We start from the raw sequence: 13,831 nt of genomic DNA, 5'->3' as shown, positions 1-13,831 counted from the left end.
CTTTACAGCAGTGCTGCAAAAGGTTGTTTCTGAACACCCTACCTGGAGAACATTAAGAGAGATGCACTCCATTAATAGAAGACGGCACCGGGGTCTTCTCCTTTCTGCTAAGAACAGGAAAACGGGGTTACAGGGGTTACCAGATCACCAACATGGGATGACCAGCTGGTCTGAGGAATCTCAATTTTACCATGACCTGAAACAAAGCCAAAAGCCAGGTAAGAATTTGGTGTACGAAGTGTGAATCCATGGATCTGTCCTGTCCGTTGTTGCCAGTTCTGGCCGGCAGTGGGTGGTATATCAGTATATTGAGTGTTTTCTGAATATAAAGTGATCATTTCGAAATACCATGACATTCCCACATTTGCCGATCACCACATGGGCCAGCTGAAGGTGAAAGAGGGCATGTTGAGATCTGGGAGTGCTAGATCATCAGGGTCAAGCAGAAGGGGTTCACTTTCCAATATCCTTGGGTCTGTTTGCACTTCGTTTGAAAGGTCACCCCTATGGGAGAAGGAAACGATATTAGAGATGTGTGTCAATGCAAACCAGGGTCATACATGGTTGGGCAGGAGGAAGGGTAGTCAAGTAGTAGGCTGAGGTCATTACCAGGGAAGCAAGCAGAGCGTAGTCAAGTAGCAGGCCAAGATAAGTAGCAAGCTGCACATGAACTTCCTACACAATAAATGTGAATACCACTGATCTTTCTGATGTGCGGTGGCTTCCCCTTCATCCAGCATGTAATCTGTGAGTGGAGACGGCTTCTATTGCCCCCGACACCCGGGTCTCAAGTGGCATTGGAGAGGAGCAGCATAGAGCAGAGAATTTCTTGGTCGAACAACCAAAAGAGTGTGGTCTGTTTTACCAATGACATGTATACTTGCCATCAGTGGGATGCAACATGAGCCAAAGATTCACCAAACCAAGCTCTTCGCATAGCACAGTGAGCTTTCGAAATCCAACACGGGGTGTCCAACCCCCAACATGTTTCTCAAGTGTGAAATGCCAGAATTTGTTCAAACTGCCCACTGCCAACACCAGCCTAGCCAAAATGTCAGCCAGAAACTGCACTTGAGAACTTCGTTGGTGAGGGGAGGAGGCACATATATATCAACTATGAAACATTCCATGCAATAAAGAGGGACCAGTTGAAGGTTAATAGATGGGTATACCGAATACTAGTTTTGTTACTGTATATGTTCTTACATAGTAGGTGAGGTTGAAAAAAGACACAAGCCCATCAAGTCCAACCTATGTGTGTGATTATGTGTCAGTATTACATTGTATATCCCTGTATGCTGCGGTCATTCAGGTGATTATCTAATAGTTTCTTGAAGCTATCAAAACTTACATTTAAAAAAAAAAGAAAATGTATTGTTTTTTGGAAGCCATGACAGGACATGACCACCGTAAGTCAGGTTCAAGAGTTCCCTCATCTGTTATTTACATATTCTCTGGTTATTTAAGGATGGGTACTTTTATGTCTTCATTAACCAACCTGCACCTCTGAATCAGGAAGACCAGGCTGAAATTGTAGTGTTATTTAAAAGCCAGGAGATGACATGACCACCGGAAGTCAGGTTCAACACAACAGTTCCCTCATCCATAATTTTCCATATTCTCTGGCTATTTAAGGATGGAAACTTTTATGTCTTCATTAACCAACCCACACCTCTAAATCTGGAAGACCGGGCTGAAAATGTAGTGTTTTCTTGGAAGCCATGACAGGACATGACCACCTAAAGTCAGGTTTAAATGTTCCCTCATCCTTAATTTTCCATATCCGCTGGCTATTTAAGGATGGGTACTTTTATGTCTTCATTAACCAACTTGCACCTCTAAATCAGAAAGACCAAGCTAAAAATGTAGTGTTTATTGGACACCAAGACAGGACTTGACCACCGGAATTCAGGTCCAAGAGTTTCCTCAACCCTTATTTTCCATATTCTCTGGCTATTTAAGGATGGGAAATTTGTAGGGCTGCCACTTTTTCTTCAAGCCAAACCCGAACACTTTAGCGGCGCACAGCTAAAATATATATTTTTTAGCATACACTATAGGATTGTAACAGACCCGGGACACCTTTGGGCGAATAGTAATGTGGCGTGCATAGTGCCCCCTCACCCTCCTATGGGGCCCTGTTCTGAGCCACATTCCTGTCTGAATATTGTGTCCGGGTTTAAAGTGGACTGAAACCCGAACACATGATTCAAAACCCGAACTGTCCGGGTAAATCCCGGACAGGTGGCAACCCTAGAAATTTGATGTCTTCATTAACCAGCCTGCACCTCTAAATCGGGAAGACTAGACTGAAAATGTAGTGTTTTTTTGGAAGCCATGACAGGACATGACCACCGGAAGTCAAGTTCAAGAGGTTCCTCTTCCCTAATTTTTCATATTCTTCTTCGTATCTAAGGACGGGGACTTTAATGTCTTAATTATCCAACCTGCACCTCTATATCAGGAAAACCAGCCTTAGTTTCACTCAATTTACTATTCCCAACATCATCCGGTAGTGGTCAGACGACTGATAAAATAATTAAGACTTCAGCTAGCATACTCGCCACAGGGTGGCGAACTACGTCGTTTTCAGTGGAACGCACACAGACAGGAAGTGATGTAACCTACAGACAGGAAATTCCGGGTCAGAGGTGAGTCAGGAGGAAGTAGAGAGGAGACATTGCTGGAACTGGCAGTAGAGGAGGTAATAAGATATTATTTTATATTTACACCCAGTAACCCCTCCGTCATGTCCGTCCTCTTCCTCCATAGTCACTGTGACGTCTTGTATCTTCAGAAGATGCGTATATAGAGTTCAGTGATATGAAAATATGATAAACCATTCACAGTTCTATGCACACAAACAACCCACAAATGTCCAGCAACGAGTAAATCCGGGCTTTCTATTCCGTGTAACGGGGCTCTTAGTGTGCTTAGATTGGTCTGTATATGATGGACAGTAAGGGGGTACCATGGGTTCAACAGGCATCTAATTTCGAGAACAGTTATCCCATCCTAACCAAGTCCAACTACACGTTTCACTCACCCCCCAGTGTCCAACACATGCCTTCACATTGTGTACACTGTCCGTACTTCTGCTGTCATAGACTTCGCACCCCTCTCCTTCACATACTACCCAATGTCCTACCCTCCACACTCCTCTCCTTCACATACTACCCAATGTCCTACCCTCCACACCCCTCTCCTTCACATACTACCCAATGTCCTACCCTCCACACTCCTCTCCTTCACATACTACCCAATGTCCTACCCTCCACACTCCTCTCCTTCACATACTACCCAATGTCCTACCCTCCATACACCTCTCCTTCACATACTACCCAATGTCCTACCCTCCACACTCCTCTCCTTCACATACTACCCAATGTCCTACCCTCCACACTCCTCTCCTTCACATACTACCCAATGTCCTACCCTCCACACTCCTCTCCTTCACATACTACCCAATGTCCTACCCTCCATACACCTCTCCTTCACATACTACCCAATGTCCTACCCTCCACACTCCTCTCCTTCACATACTACCCAATGTCCTACCCTCCACACTCCTCTCCTTCACATACTACCCAATGTCCTACCCTCCACACTCCTCTCCTTCACATACTACCCAATGTCCTACCCTCCACACTCCTCTCCTTCACATACTACCCAATGCCCTACCCTCCACACTCCTCTCCTTCACATACTACCCAATGTCCTACCCTCCACACTCCTCTCCTTCACATACTACCCAATGTCCTACCCTCCATGCACCTCTCCTTCACATACTACCCAATGTCCTACCCTCCACACTCCTCTCCTTCACATACTACCCAATGCCCTACCCTCCACACTCCTCTCCTTCACATACTACCCAATGTCCTACCCTCCACACTCCTCTCCTTCACATACTACCCAATGTCCTACCCTCCATACACCTCTCCTTCACATACTACCCAATGTCCTACCCTCCACACTCCTCTCCTTCACATACTACCCAATGTCCTACCCTCCACACTCCTCTCCTTCACATACTACCCAATGTCCTACCCTCCACACTCCTCTCCTTCACATACTACCCAATGTCCTACCCTCCACACTCCTCTCCTTCACATACTACCCAATGTCCTACCCTCCACACTCCTCTCCTTCACATACTACCCAATGTCCTACCCTCCACACTCCTCTCCTTCACATACTACCCAATGTCCTACCCTCCACACTCCTCTCCTTCACATACTACCCAATGTCCTACCCTCCATACACCTCTCCTTCACATACTACCTACTGGCCTACCTACCTCCACACTCTTCTCTTCACATACTACTCAATGTCCTACCTACCCTCCGTACTCCTCTCCTTAACATACTACCTACCTCCACACTCCTCTCCTTCAAATACTACCCAATGTCCAACCTACCCTTCGTACCCCTCTCCTTCACATACTACCAAATATCCTACCTACTTCCACACTCCTCTCCTTCACATACTACCCAAGATCCTACCTACCCTCCACACTCCTCTCCTTCACATACTACCTACCTCCACACTCCTCTCCTTCACATACTACCCAACGTCCTAACTACCCTCTGTACTCTTCTCCTTCACATACTACCTAATGTCCTACCCAACTCCACACTCCTCTCCTTCACACATTACCCAATGCCCTACCCTCCGTACACCTCTCCTCCACATAATACCCAAGTATGGTTGCCACCTCATCCCTTTAAACCCGAACACATATTAATTACACAGGTTCTTTGGCTGATTAAGGTGGTAATTAAACTCACTTGGTGCCTTATCTGCATTTAATTAGCCTCAGAACCTGTGTAATTCAAAGGTGTTTGGGTTTAAAAGGATGAGGTGGCAACTCTATACCCAAGGTCCTACCCTCCACACTCCTCTCTTGCTGATACATGACACTGTCTTACCTATTTATCCAGGTGTCCATCCAGAATTGTTGGTTTATAGTCCAGATACAGCCTAAAATTAGATCCAAAACCACTGAAATACTATTCCCACCATAGATGCCTCCAAAGTTACTTTGAAGAAGTTGATATCAGAGTGAGAACAATGGGTACGGTGCATCCCCTTCCCAATGACACTAATAGGACAAGGCTTCCAAAATAGACATTTCTGACTCCTGTGGAAATAGACCAATGTAATGTTCTCAATGACTGAGACTCATAGTATAGTGTAGAGTTTCTCAACAAGGTCTCCATGGAACCCCAGGGTTTCTCCAGAGGTTGCCAGGGGTTTCTTGAGCAATTGCCAATTTCTGCCTCTCAGATAATTTCCCACTGACACCATTGATCTTTTTAGTTATCTGTATTGAGGGAATTCTTCCCAATGCCCACAAGTGTAAGGAGATCCCTGAGAATGGGAAAGTATACACATATTTCCTCTACAGGATAGTTAGAAAGAGGCAGGGAGCATATTTAAGATTAGATAGGTTCAGCCTGGACTTCCACTTTAATCATACCAGTACTATCCAGATAATTCTTAATTTAATATTATTCATTTAAACAGAGAAGCATCCTGTATGGATCACATGACCACATCAATGAGGATGGAGGAGGACCGGAGCCACATGACTGAGAAGATAATAAACCTCACCCTGGAGATCATCTACCTGCTGACCGGAGAGGTGAGGAGGATTCTGGGAGGTCACATGACATCACTCTTATCTTTATTAATAAAACTCAGACCTGACCGGAGAGGTGAGGATGATTCTGGGAGGTCACATGACATTACTCTTATCTCTATTAATAAAACACAGACCTGACCGGAGAGGTGAGGAGGATAGAGAATAATTTGGTCTTAAACTTGTTTTTCCAATACAGAGTTTTCCTCCTGTGAAGTCTGGTGACCAGGTGACCTTCACAGTGCCTCCACCACACTGCCTGACACCAGAGGAAAACAGCAAGCAGAAGATTGTAGAAATCACTAGTAGGATCACCGAGCTGCTGACAGGAGAGGTGAGCGGTGCCGGGAATTCTGGGACATTATCCAGTAACAGACAAGGGATGTGTCTGGATGGTGACTGTATCATTGTGTGTGTCAGGTTCCTATAAGGTGTCAGGATGTCACTGTCTATTTCTCCATGGAGGAGTGGGAGTATTTAGAAGGACACAAGGATCTCTACACGGAAATCAAGATGGAGAATCAGGAGATCCTCATATCACCGGGTAAGAGGAATATGGATTATGAAATAAAAGCACATTCATCAATTATAATATGATTTACTAACCCTCATTGCTGTCACTAATAACATCATCAATAAACCTACACCCCCATCTTATGCTCCCAGCAGATGTATATATCGCCATACCTCATAGAGGTGAAACATCTGCAGTACTTAATACAATACAGTAATCTTGGTATTTTAAGACACTACCCAATGCTACTAGCAAATAATGCAGGGATGCTATTCTGTTCCCAACAAATGAGGAGGAGATACTGTACACCATATGAAAGGTCCATCTCCATTCCTCAATATAATGTCATGTTCCCAACAAATGAGGTGGAGATACTATACACCATATGAAAGGTCCATCTCCATTCCTCAATATAACGTCATGTTCCCAACAAATGAGGAGGAGATACTGTACACCATATGAAAGGCTCATCTCCATTCCTCGATTTAATGTCATGTTCCCAACAAATGAGGAGGAGATACTGTACACCATATGAAAGGTCCATCTCCATTCCTCAATATAATGTCATGTTACCAACAAATGAGGAGGAGATACTGTACACCATATGAAAGGTCCATCTTCATTTCTCAATAGAACGTCATGTTCCCAACAAATGAGCAGATACTGTACACCATATGAAAGGTCCATCTCCATTCCTCAATATAACGTCATGTTCTCAACAAATGAGGAGGAGATACTGTACACCATATGAAAGGTCCATGTCCATTCCTCAATATAATGTCATGTTACCAACAAATGAGGAGGAGATACTGTACACCATATGAAAGGTCCATCTCCATTCCTCAATATAATGTCATGTTCCCAACAAATGAGGAGGAGATACTGTACACCATATGAAAGGTCCATCTCCATTCCTCAATATAATGTCATGTTCCCAACATTCCTCACCAAACCAATGTCAATGTTTTTTGTTTTTTTTTTAATCTCTTTTCATTAGATGAATACGATATCTTCGATACCTCAGAGAGATATCCTCTCTTCTCTCCAGATAATAATGGAGTAGATAACGGGACCGTACAATGTTCTCCAGAAGTGAAGTACTCTGCTCACACACCTAACTGTGCAGACACCTTCAACGTTCTTCCTCATCGATTCCATACTGCTACCCCAAATATATATCCAGACAGTCCAGCAGATCCCTTGAACTCAGAGAACCCTTTTGATAAGTTACATGCTTTTACCTTGAATATCCTTCCAAGAACTCCCGTTGCAGGTAAGACAACAGATGCGCTGATCCTCAAGGAATCTCCTTACGGCAATTCAGATATCTTTATACACAAAGGTGAAGAGATCATTCCATATACTAATGATAAAAAATGCCTAACGTCAACATCAACTCTTACTGGGCATCAGAAGATGAACACGGGAGAGCGGCCATTTTCATGTTCCGAGTGCGGGAAGTGTTTTAACACAAAATCACATCTGGTCTTTCACAAAAAAATTCACAGCGGGGTGCGCCCCTACCTGTGTTCGGAGTGCGGAAAACGCTTCATCTGTAAATCCCACCTTACTAGACACGTAAGTCAGCACACAGGCATGCGCCCCTATCCCTGTCCGGAGTGCGGGAAATCTTTCATAGGCAAAGGTGACCTGGTCAGTCACTTGAGATACCACACGGGAGAAAGACCCTTTGTGTGCACAGAGTGCGGTCAGTCTTTCATGCAGAGGGGCCACCTGAGGAGACATCTCAGAATCCACACGGGCGAGAAACCTTTTTCGTGTTCCGAGTGCGGGAAATGTTTTTCTTGGAAAGATACGCTTATCAAACACCAGCGAACCCACGTGGGCAAAAAAACCTACACGTGTAGGACGTGCGAGAAGACCTTTGCGCTCAGAGGTATGCTTATCCTACACCAACGAACCCATACAGGGGAGCAGCCAACACAGTCAGCGTGTGGGAAACCCCTAAAATCAAAACCGAAGCTTCAGGAGAATCAAAACGCCGGTGCGGCCGGGGTGACCTTCTCATGCTTCGAGAGTGAGGAAATGTTCATAAAGACGTTGGACATTGTTAAACAGGAGGAAATTCATTCCCCCGACAAGCCCTCTGAGCAAGAAAACAGTTTCCCGGACAAGGAAAGCCCGGATACCGACGTCAAAGTCGAAATTGGGGAGAAGCCGTACTCCTGTTCAGAGTGCGGGAAATGTTACAGTCAAAAAAGATACCTCCTTACCCACCAGAGACTTCACACGGGTGCGGTTCCCTTTACGTGCACAGAGTGCGGGAAGAGCTTCAACGAGAAAAGATACCTTACGAATCATCAGAATAGTCATACGGGCGAGCGCGCTTTTTCGTGCTCTGAGTGCGGGAAAGGTTTCACCTGGAAAGAGAGTCTTATAAGGCACAAGAAATTTCACAGTGGAGTTCGCCCGTATGCCTGCTCAGACTGCGGGAAAAGTTTCACCCTGAAAGGGGACCTTCTTAGACACCAGAGAACCCACACGGACAAGCTTCTTCATTCCTGTTCAGAGTGCGGGAAGTCTTTCCGCCTCAAAAAATATCTTATTAAGCATCAGAAAAGTCACTCGGGCGAGCGCCCTTTTTCTTGCTCAGATTGCGGTAAATATTTCACTCGCAGAGATAGTCTCTATAGGCACGTCAGAAATCACTACGGAGAGCCATAGTCATGTATGGAGTGCGGGAAACTTTACAATAAAAAATACTTCCTTTCATATTGGTGGTGACACATGGGAAACTATCTCCTGTGTGACTGTGTTTCTGCAGCCTCTCCCCCTCCCCTCTCCTGTGTGACTGTGTCTCTGCAGCCTCTCCCCCTCCCCTCTCCTGTGTGACTGTGTCTCTGTAGCCTCTCCTCCTCCCCTCTCCTGTGTGACTGTGTCTCTGCAGCCTCTCCCCCTCCCCTCTCCTGTGTGACTGTGTCTCTGTAGCCTCTCCTCCTCCCCTCTCCTGTGTGACTGTGTCTCTGCAGCCTCTCCCCCTCCCCTCTCCTGTGTGACTGTGTCTCTGCAGCTTATCCCCTTCCTGTGTGACTGTGTCTATGCAGCCTCTCCCCCCTCCCCTCCCTCTCCTGTGTGACTGTGTCTCTGCAGCCTCTCCCCCCTCCCCTCCCTCTCCTGTGTGACTGTGTCTCCGTAACCTCTCCCCCTCCCCTCTCCTGTGTGACTGTGTCTCTGCAGCCTCTCCTCCTCCCCTCTCCTATGTGACTGTGTCTATGCAGCCTCTCCCCCCTCCCCTCCCTCTCCTGTGTGACTGTGTCTCCGTAACCTCTCCCCCTCCCCTCTCCTGTGTGACTGTGTCTCTGCAGCCTCTCCTCCTCCCCTCTCCTGTGTGACTGTGTCTCTGCAGCCTCTCCCCCCTCCCCTCCCTCTCCTGTGTGACTGTGTCTCCGTAACCTCTCCCCCTCCCCTCTCCTGTGTGACTGTGTCTCTGCAGCCTCCCCCCCTCCCCTCTCCTGTGTGACTGTGTCTCTGCAGCCTCTCCCTCCCCTCTCCTGTGTGACTGTGTCTCTGCAGCCTCTCCTCCTCCCCTCTCCTATGTGACTGTGTCTCTGCAGCCTCTCCTCCTCCCCTCTCTTGTGTGACTGTGTCTCTGCAGCCTCTCCCCCTCCCCTCTCCTGTGTGACTGTGTCTCTGCAGCCTCTCCCCCCTCCCCTCTCCTGTGTGACTGTGTCTCTGCAGCTTATCCCCTTCCTGTGTGACTGTGTCTCTGCAGCCTCTCCCCCTCCCCTCTCCTGTGTGACTGTGTCTCTGCAGCCTCTCCTCCTCCTCTCTCTTGTGTGACTGTGTCTCTGCAGCCTCTCCCCCTCTCCTCTCCTGCGTGACTGTGTCTCTGCAGCCTCTCCTCCTCCTCTCTCTTGTGTGACTGTGTCTCTGCAGCCTCTCCCCCTCTCCTCTCCTGTGTGACTGTGTCTCTGCAGCCTCTCCCCCTCTCCTCTCCTGTGTGACTGTCTCTGCAGCCTCTCCCCCTCCCCTCTCCTGTGTGACTGTGTCTCTGCAGCCTCTCCTCCTCCTCTCTCTTGTGTGACTGTGTCTCTGCAGCCTCTCCCCCTCCTCTCTCCTGTGTGACTGTGTCTCTGCAGCCTCTCCCCCTCTCCTCTCCTGCGTGACTGTGTCTCTGCAGCCTCTCCTCCTCCTCTCTCTTGTGTGACTGTGTCTCTGCAGCCTCTCCCCCTCTCCTCTCCTGTGTGACTGTGTCTCTGCAGCCTCTCCTCCTCCCCTCTCCTGTGTGACTGTGTCTCTGCAGCCTCTCCCCCCTCCCCTCTCCCATGGCTATGGGGGAGGAAGGTTTATATGTAATAGTGAACTCACATTTATATCCTCAGGAGGTGCAAATCTTCAACCCTCATCTAACAGTTTCAGTTATACAGAGTTGCGAGAACAGGAATTTATTATATTTTTTACTAAGTGTTCTTTTCTTCTATTGTCTTCTACCTGCTGTACACTCTTCTTTTATTGATTAGAGAGGAAAATGGAAAATTCGTTCTAAAATTGGAGCCCATACAGAGGAACAAGGGATGGGCTTTAAATGTATTATAGATAGGGGCAGTTTATAAACTACAAATCGTCATAAGTGAACAAAGAAATGTAAATAATATTTTTCTTGTTTTTACTTCTTTTTTTTTCCCTGTAAATGTATAGAAAATAAAATACTTTTTGCAAGAAAGCCTTTTTTATTAAGAAAATAAATGTAAATCTCTATTTAGCACTATAACTAATGCCAACGTTACTGCCGGTGTCAGTGGGATGACATGGAAAAGTGATTTGCCGCAGCGGGGGAGGGTTCGGTTTTTTGCCACCCCACAAACAAAAAAACACCAGCCGCCACTGCCTTGCATTTGCTGGTAATACCCGGCTGTCAAAATGACAGCTGGGAGTTGCTGTGTAAATACAGCCACTGTAATAGATTGAGCGGTGAAAAACAGACAATACAAAACCCCGTACACAGAATGAGTATATTTGACTAATAATCGTCAAATTACAACACAAAACACAGGGAGGTTGGGTGGAAAACGGCTCCTCTGACACGATCCCCTGCAGTTTTGTCTGGGTCACCCCACCTACTCCTTAAGTAAACTAAACCCCACCTCTTCCCATCTCTCCTCCAATCATTAATCCCCCACCTTTGCTCTATTTTGTTAACCCCTTTCTGTTCTCTTATTACCTCGTCATGCCGGTGTCCTATCGAATTTTGTCCCCCATCGGATAGTGTCCGCCCTCTACTGCGCAAGCGCAGGTGGCCCATCGGATACTGTCCGCTCTCTACTGCGCAAGCGCAGCGGGACACTCCAAAAATATACGAAAATGAACAGCTGAGCTGGGCGCATGCGCACTTGATAACTTGATTTCATGTCACATGCCCCCGCACGCTCCCGAGGCTCTTACAACTTTCTAAGGGGCGGTGTGATGGGCGGTGATAAGGGCAGATACTTTTGTACTTTGTAAGGGATACTATGCCTACTTGTTTGTGTCACTTGCTTAAATACGCCCATAAACATTGCTAAACCCACCCTTCACCTTACTAAACAAGCCCCGCAAACATCCACACATTTTATAAATCCGCCCCCTCGAGCATCTGGAGCGTGCGGGAGCCTGTGACAGAATATTACATCTATTGCGCAGGCGCCGTTTATACTTCTTCATCAGCTGTTCTTCTTCGGAGACTTTCGGCGTCTCCTTTGTCCTCCTTACTGCGCAAGCGCGGCGCCTGCGCAGTACGGAGTGGACACTATCCGATGGGGGGACACTTTTCGTGAGAACACGGGCCCTTTGCTAGTCCTTTTCATAGCCTCGCTCCAGAACTCTCCTTCTTTTACCTTTTGTTTGTTGCCTAGCTCCAGATGAGAAGATGTCTAGTACTTTTGGCCCCTGCGGGGGGGCGACTGTAACATTTTTGTGATAATTTCTTCCATTGTAAATTCCTGTTCTGTTCCTCTTGTTGGAGCTGGCTGTATTGTATGTTGTACACCTATAATCTTAAAAAAAAAAAAAAAGTTGATGTGCGTGTAAAGGCAGGTGTCCCAATACTTTTGGTAATATAGTGTATGTGTATATATATGTAGCGGTTACTACCTAAAGGCAGGTGATCTAGAAGTGTTTTAGTGACAGAATGCAGCTTCAGGGAAATTTAGCCGGGCCTGTGTTTCTATTCCAGGCCTAGTTGTTTTGATCTGGGAGTGTTAGTATAGTGGGGGGGGGGGGGGTGGCCACCTATATTCTGGCTCAGAGATCCACTCCTGCTTTCACTGGAATTGTTCTGGAAGGGAAGGTTGGACTTGAGACCTGAGTGTCAGTTAGCTCATGCGGGGGGCTCTGACCAATCATTAATTTGTATTGGCAGGGGGCAGGCCTTCTATATAAGTTGGGGGCCACATGCTTCCAGGAGGAGTTGTGAAGCACAGGAAAGACAGCATGGCGTGCTGAGGTGCTATACCGGGCATCCCCATGGGGGGGATGTGCCGTGTGCATGGAGGAGGGATGGAGGAGCCGCAAGGGAAGGAGCTAAAGTGGAGGATCTTCATTTCCATGGAGTGCATCAGGGTGCATCAGCGGCAGAAGTAGAACAGCTGATCGGATTCCTGTGACCGGGGAACACGGGACTTTGATATAAGGAGAAGGTCAGTGTAACGTTCGAAGAAGTAGAAGCGCTGGAGAGAGTAGCGTAACAAACTGTGTGACTGGGGAACACAGTATGGACAGTAATGGATGGGCTGGAGCAATAATCAGTCATTTGTTATGTGTTAAATTCACGTTTCTATAACTTCCAAAGACCAAAGGGTGTTAGTATGCGGGTCATGAAGAAGGTGGTGCAGCCCTTCGACCTTAAAGAATTAATACCCCAAAGGAAGCATATCAAGTCGGGCAGAGGAACTATTCAGAGTAGTAAATCTTCAGCCAGATTGATAACAGAAGAAGCAACAGTCTGCAGTGAGAATCAACACAGGGGGAATTATTCAGAGTGATTTGTCCTGTTAACTGGAAGCAATAGTCTGCAGTAAGGACTGGACAGGGGAAATCCATCATTAAGGCCAAAGCCATGGATGATGACCTATCCTTTTGAATTCTTCATGGGCGCCTCATACATCCCTGATATCTCTCCAAGTTTCATCCCACCAATAAAAGCAAAGAAAAGGGACTAATTGACTGTTGTTTGTCTAAGGACTGAAAAGGGGATGGGAGCAGGGTGAATTGTACAACTAATTCAGCAGCTCCTACGGGGGTAGTGCACTACATATATATATATATATATATATATATATATATATATATATATATATATATACATTTTTTTAGCATGTGTGTGCATATATACAGGATATATATATATATATATATATATATATATATATATATATATATCCTGTATCTTGACTAATGACAAAATTATTGCTGCATAAACAGTCCATGTTGAAAGTAGATGAGAAAATCCGGACAGCCGCACCCCAGGAAGATATAATTCAAAAACCATTTATTGTAAATTCAGAAGCATATAGCATACAAGACACTGTGGCAGAGGGTACAGGCAATCAGCTAACGCGTTTCGCACTTATGCCAAGTGCTTACTCATGGCATAAACAGTCCATGGGCAAAATTTTTTACTTGTTCTGGTTCATTTTTTGGATGTCCGGGTGATAGAGCTGATGTGGTTAGAAAAA

The 13,831-nt window shown here is 46.3% G+C and overlaps 1 protein-coding gene across 1 annotated transcript; it reads left to right on the top strand.

Moving 5' to 3' along the window:
* The first annotated feature begins 2,544 nt into the window (after positions 1-2,544).
* On the top strand, positions 2,545-9,177 carry LOC141104751 (uncharacterized). The gene is made up of 5 exons (XM_073594458.1): positions 2,545-2,704; positions 5,530-5,647; positions 5,844-5,978; positions 6,065-6,188; positions 7,156-9,177. Exons 2-5 carry the CDS (start codon positions 5,543-5,545, stop codon positions 8,841-8,843), a joined length of 2,052 nt encoding a protein of 683 aa, XP_073450559.1. The 5' UTR covers positions 2,545-2,704; positions 5,530-5,542; the 3' UTR covers positions 8,844-9,177.
* Positions 9,178-13,831: the final 4,654 nt, after the last annotated feature.

This window comes from Aquarana catesbeiana, linkage group LG08 (assembly GCF_042186555.1).
Source record: "Aquarana catesbeiana isolate 2022-GZ linkage group LG08, ASM4218655v1, whole genome shotgun sequence".
NCBI lineage: Eukaryota > Metazoa > Chordata > Amphibia > Anura > Ranidae > Aquarana > Aquarana catesbeiana.
This window is presented reverse-complemented; position numbering and strand designations above follow the sequence as displayed.

Excerpts from the sequence above, each read along its gene's own strand:
- LOC141104751 (XM_073594458.1), top strand. The coding sequence starts at position 5,543 with ATGGATCACATGACCACATCAATGAGGATGGAGGAGGACCGGAGCCAC. Across the intron at positions 5,648-5,843 it reads TCTACCTGCTGACCGGAGAG|AGTTTTCCTCCTGTGAAGTC; the intron begins GTGAGGAGGATT and ends TTTCCAATACAG. Across the intron at positions 5,979-6,064 it reads CCGAGCTGCTGACAGGAGAG|GTTCCTATAAGGTGTCAGGA; the intron begins GTGAGCGGTGCC and ends TGTGTGTGTCAG.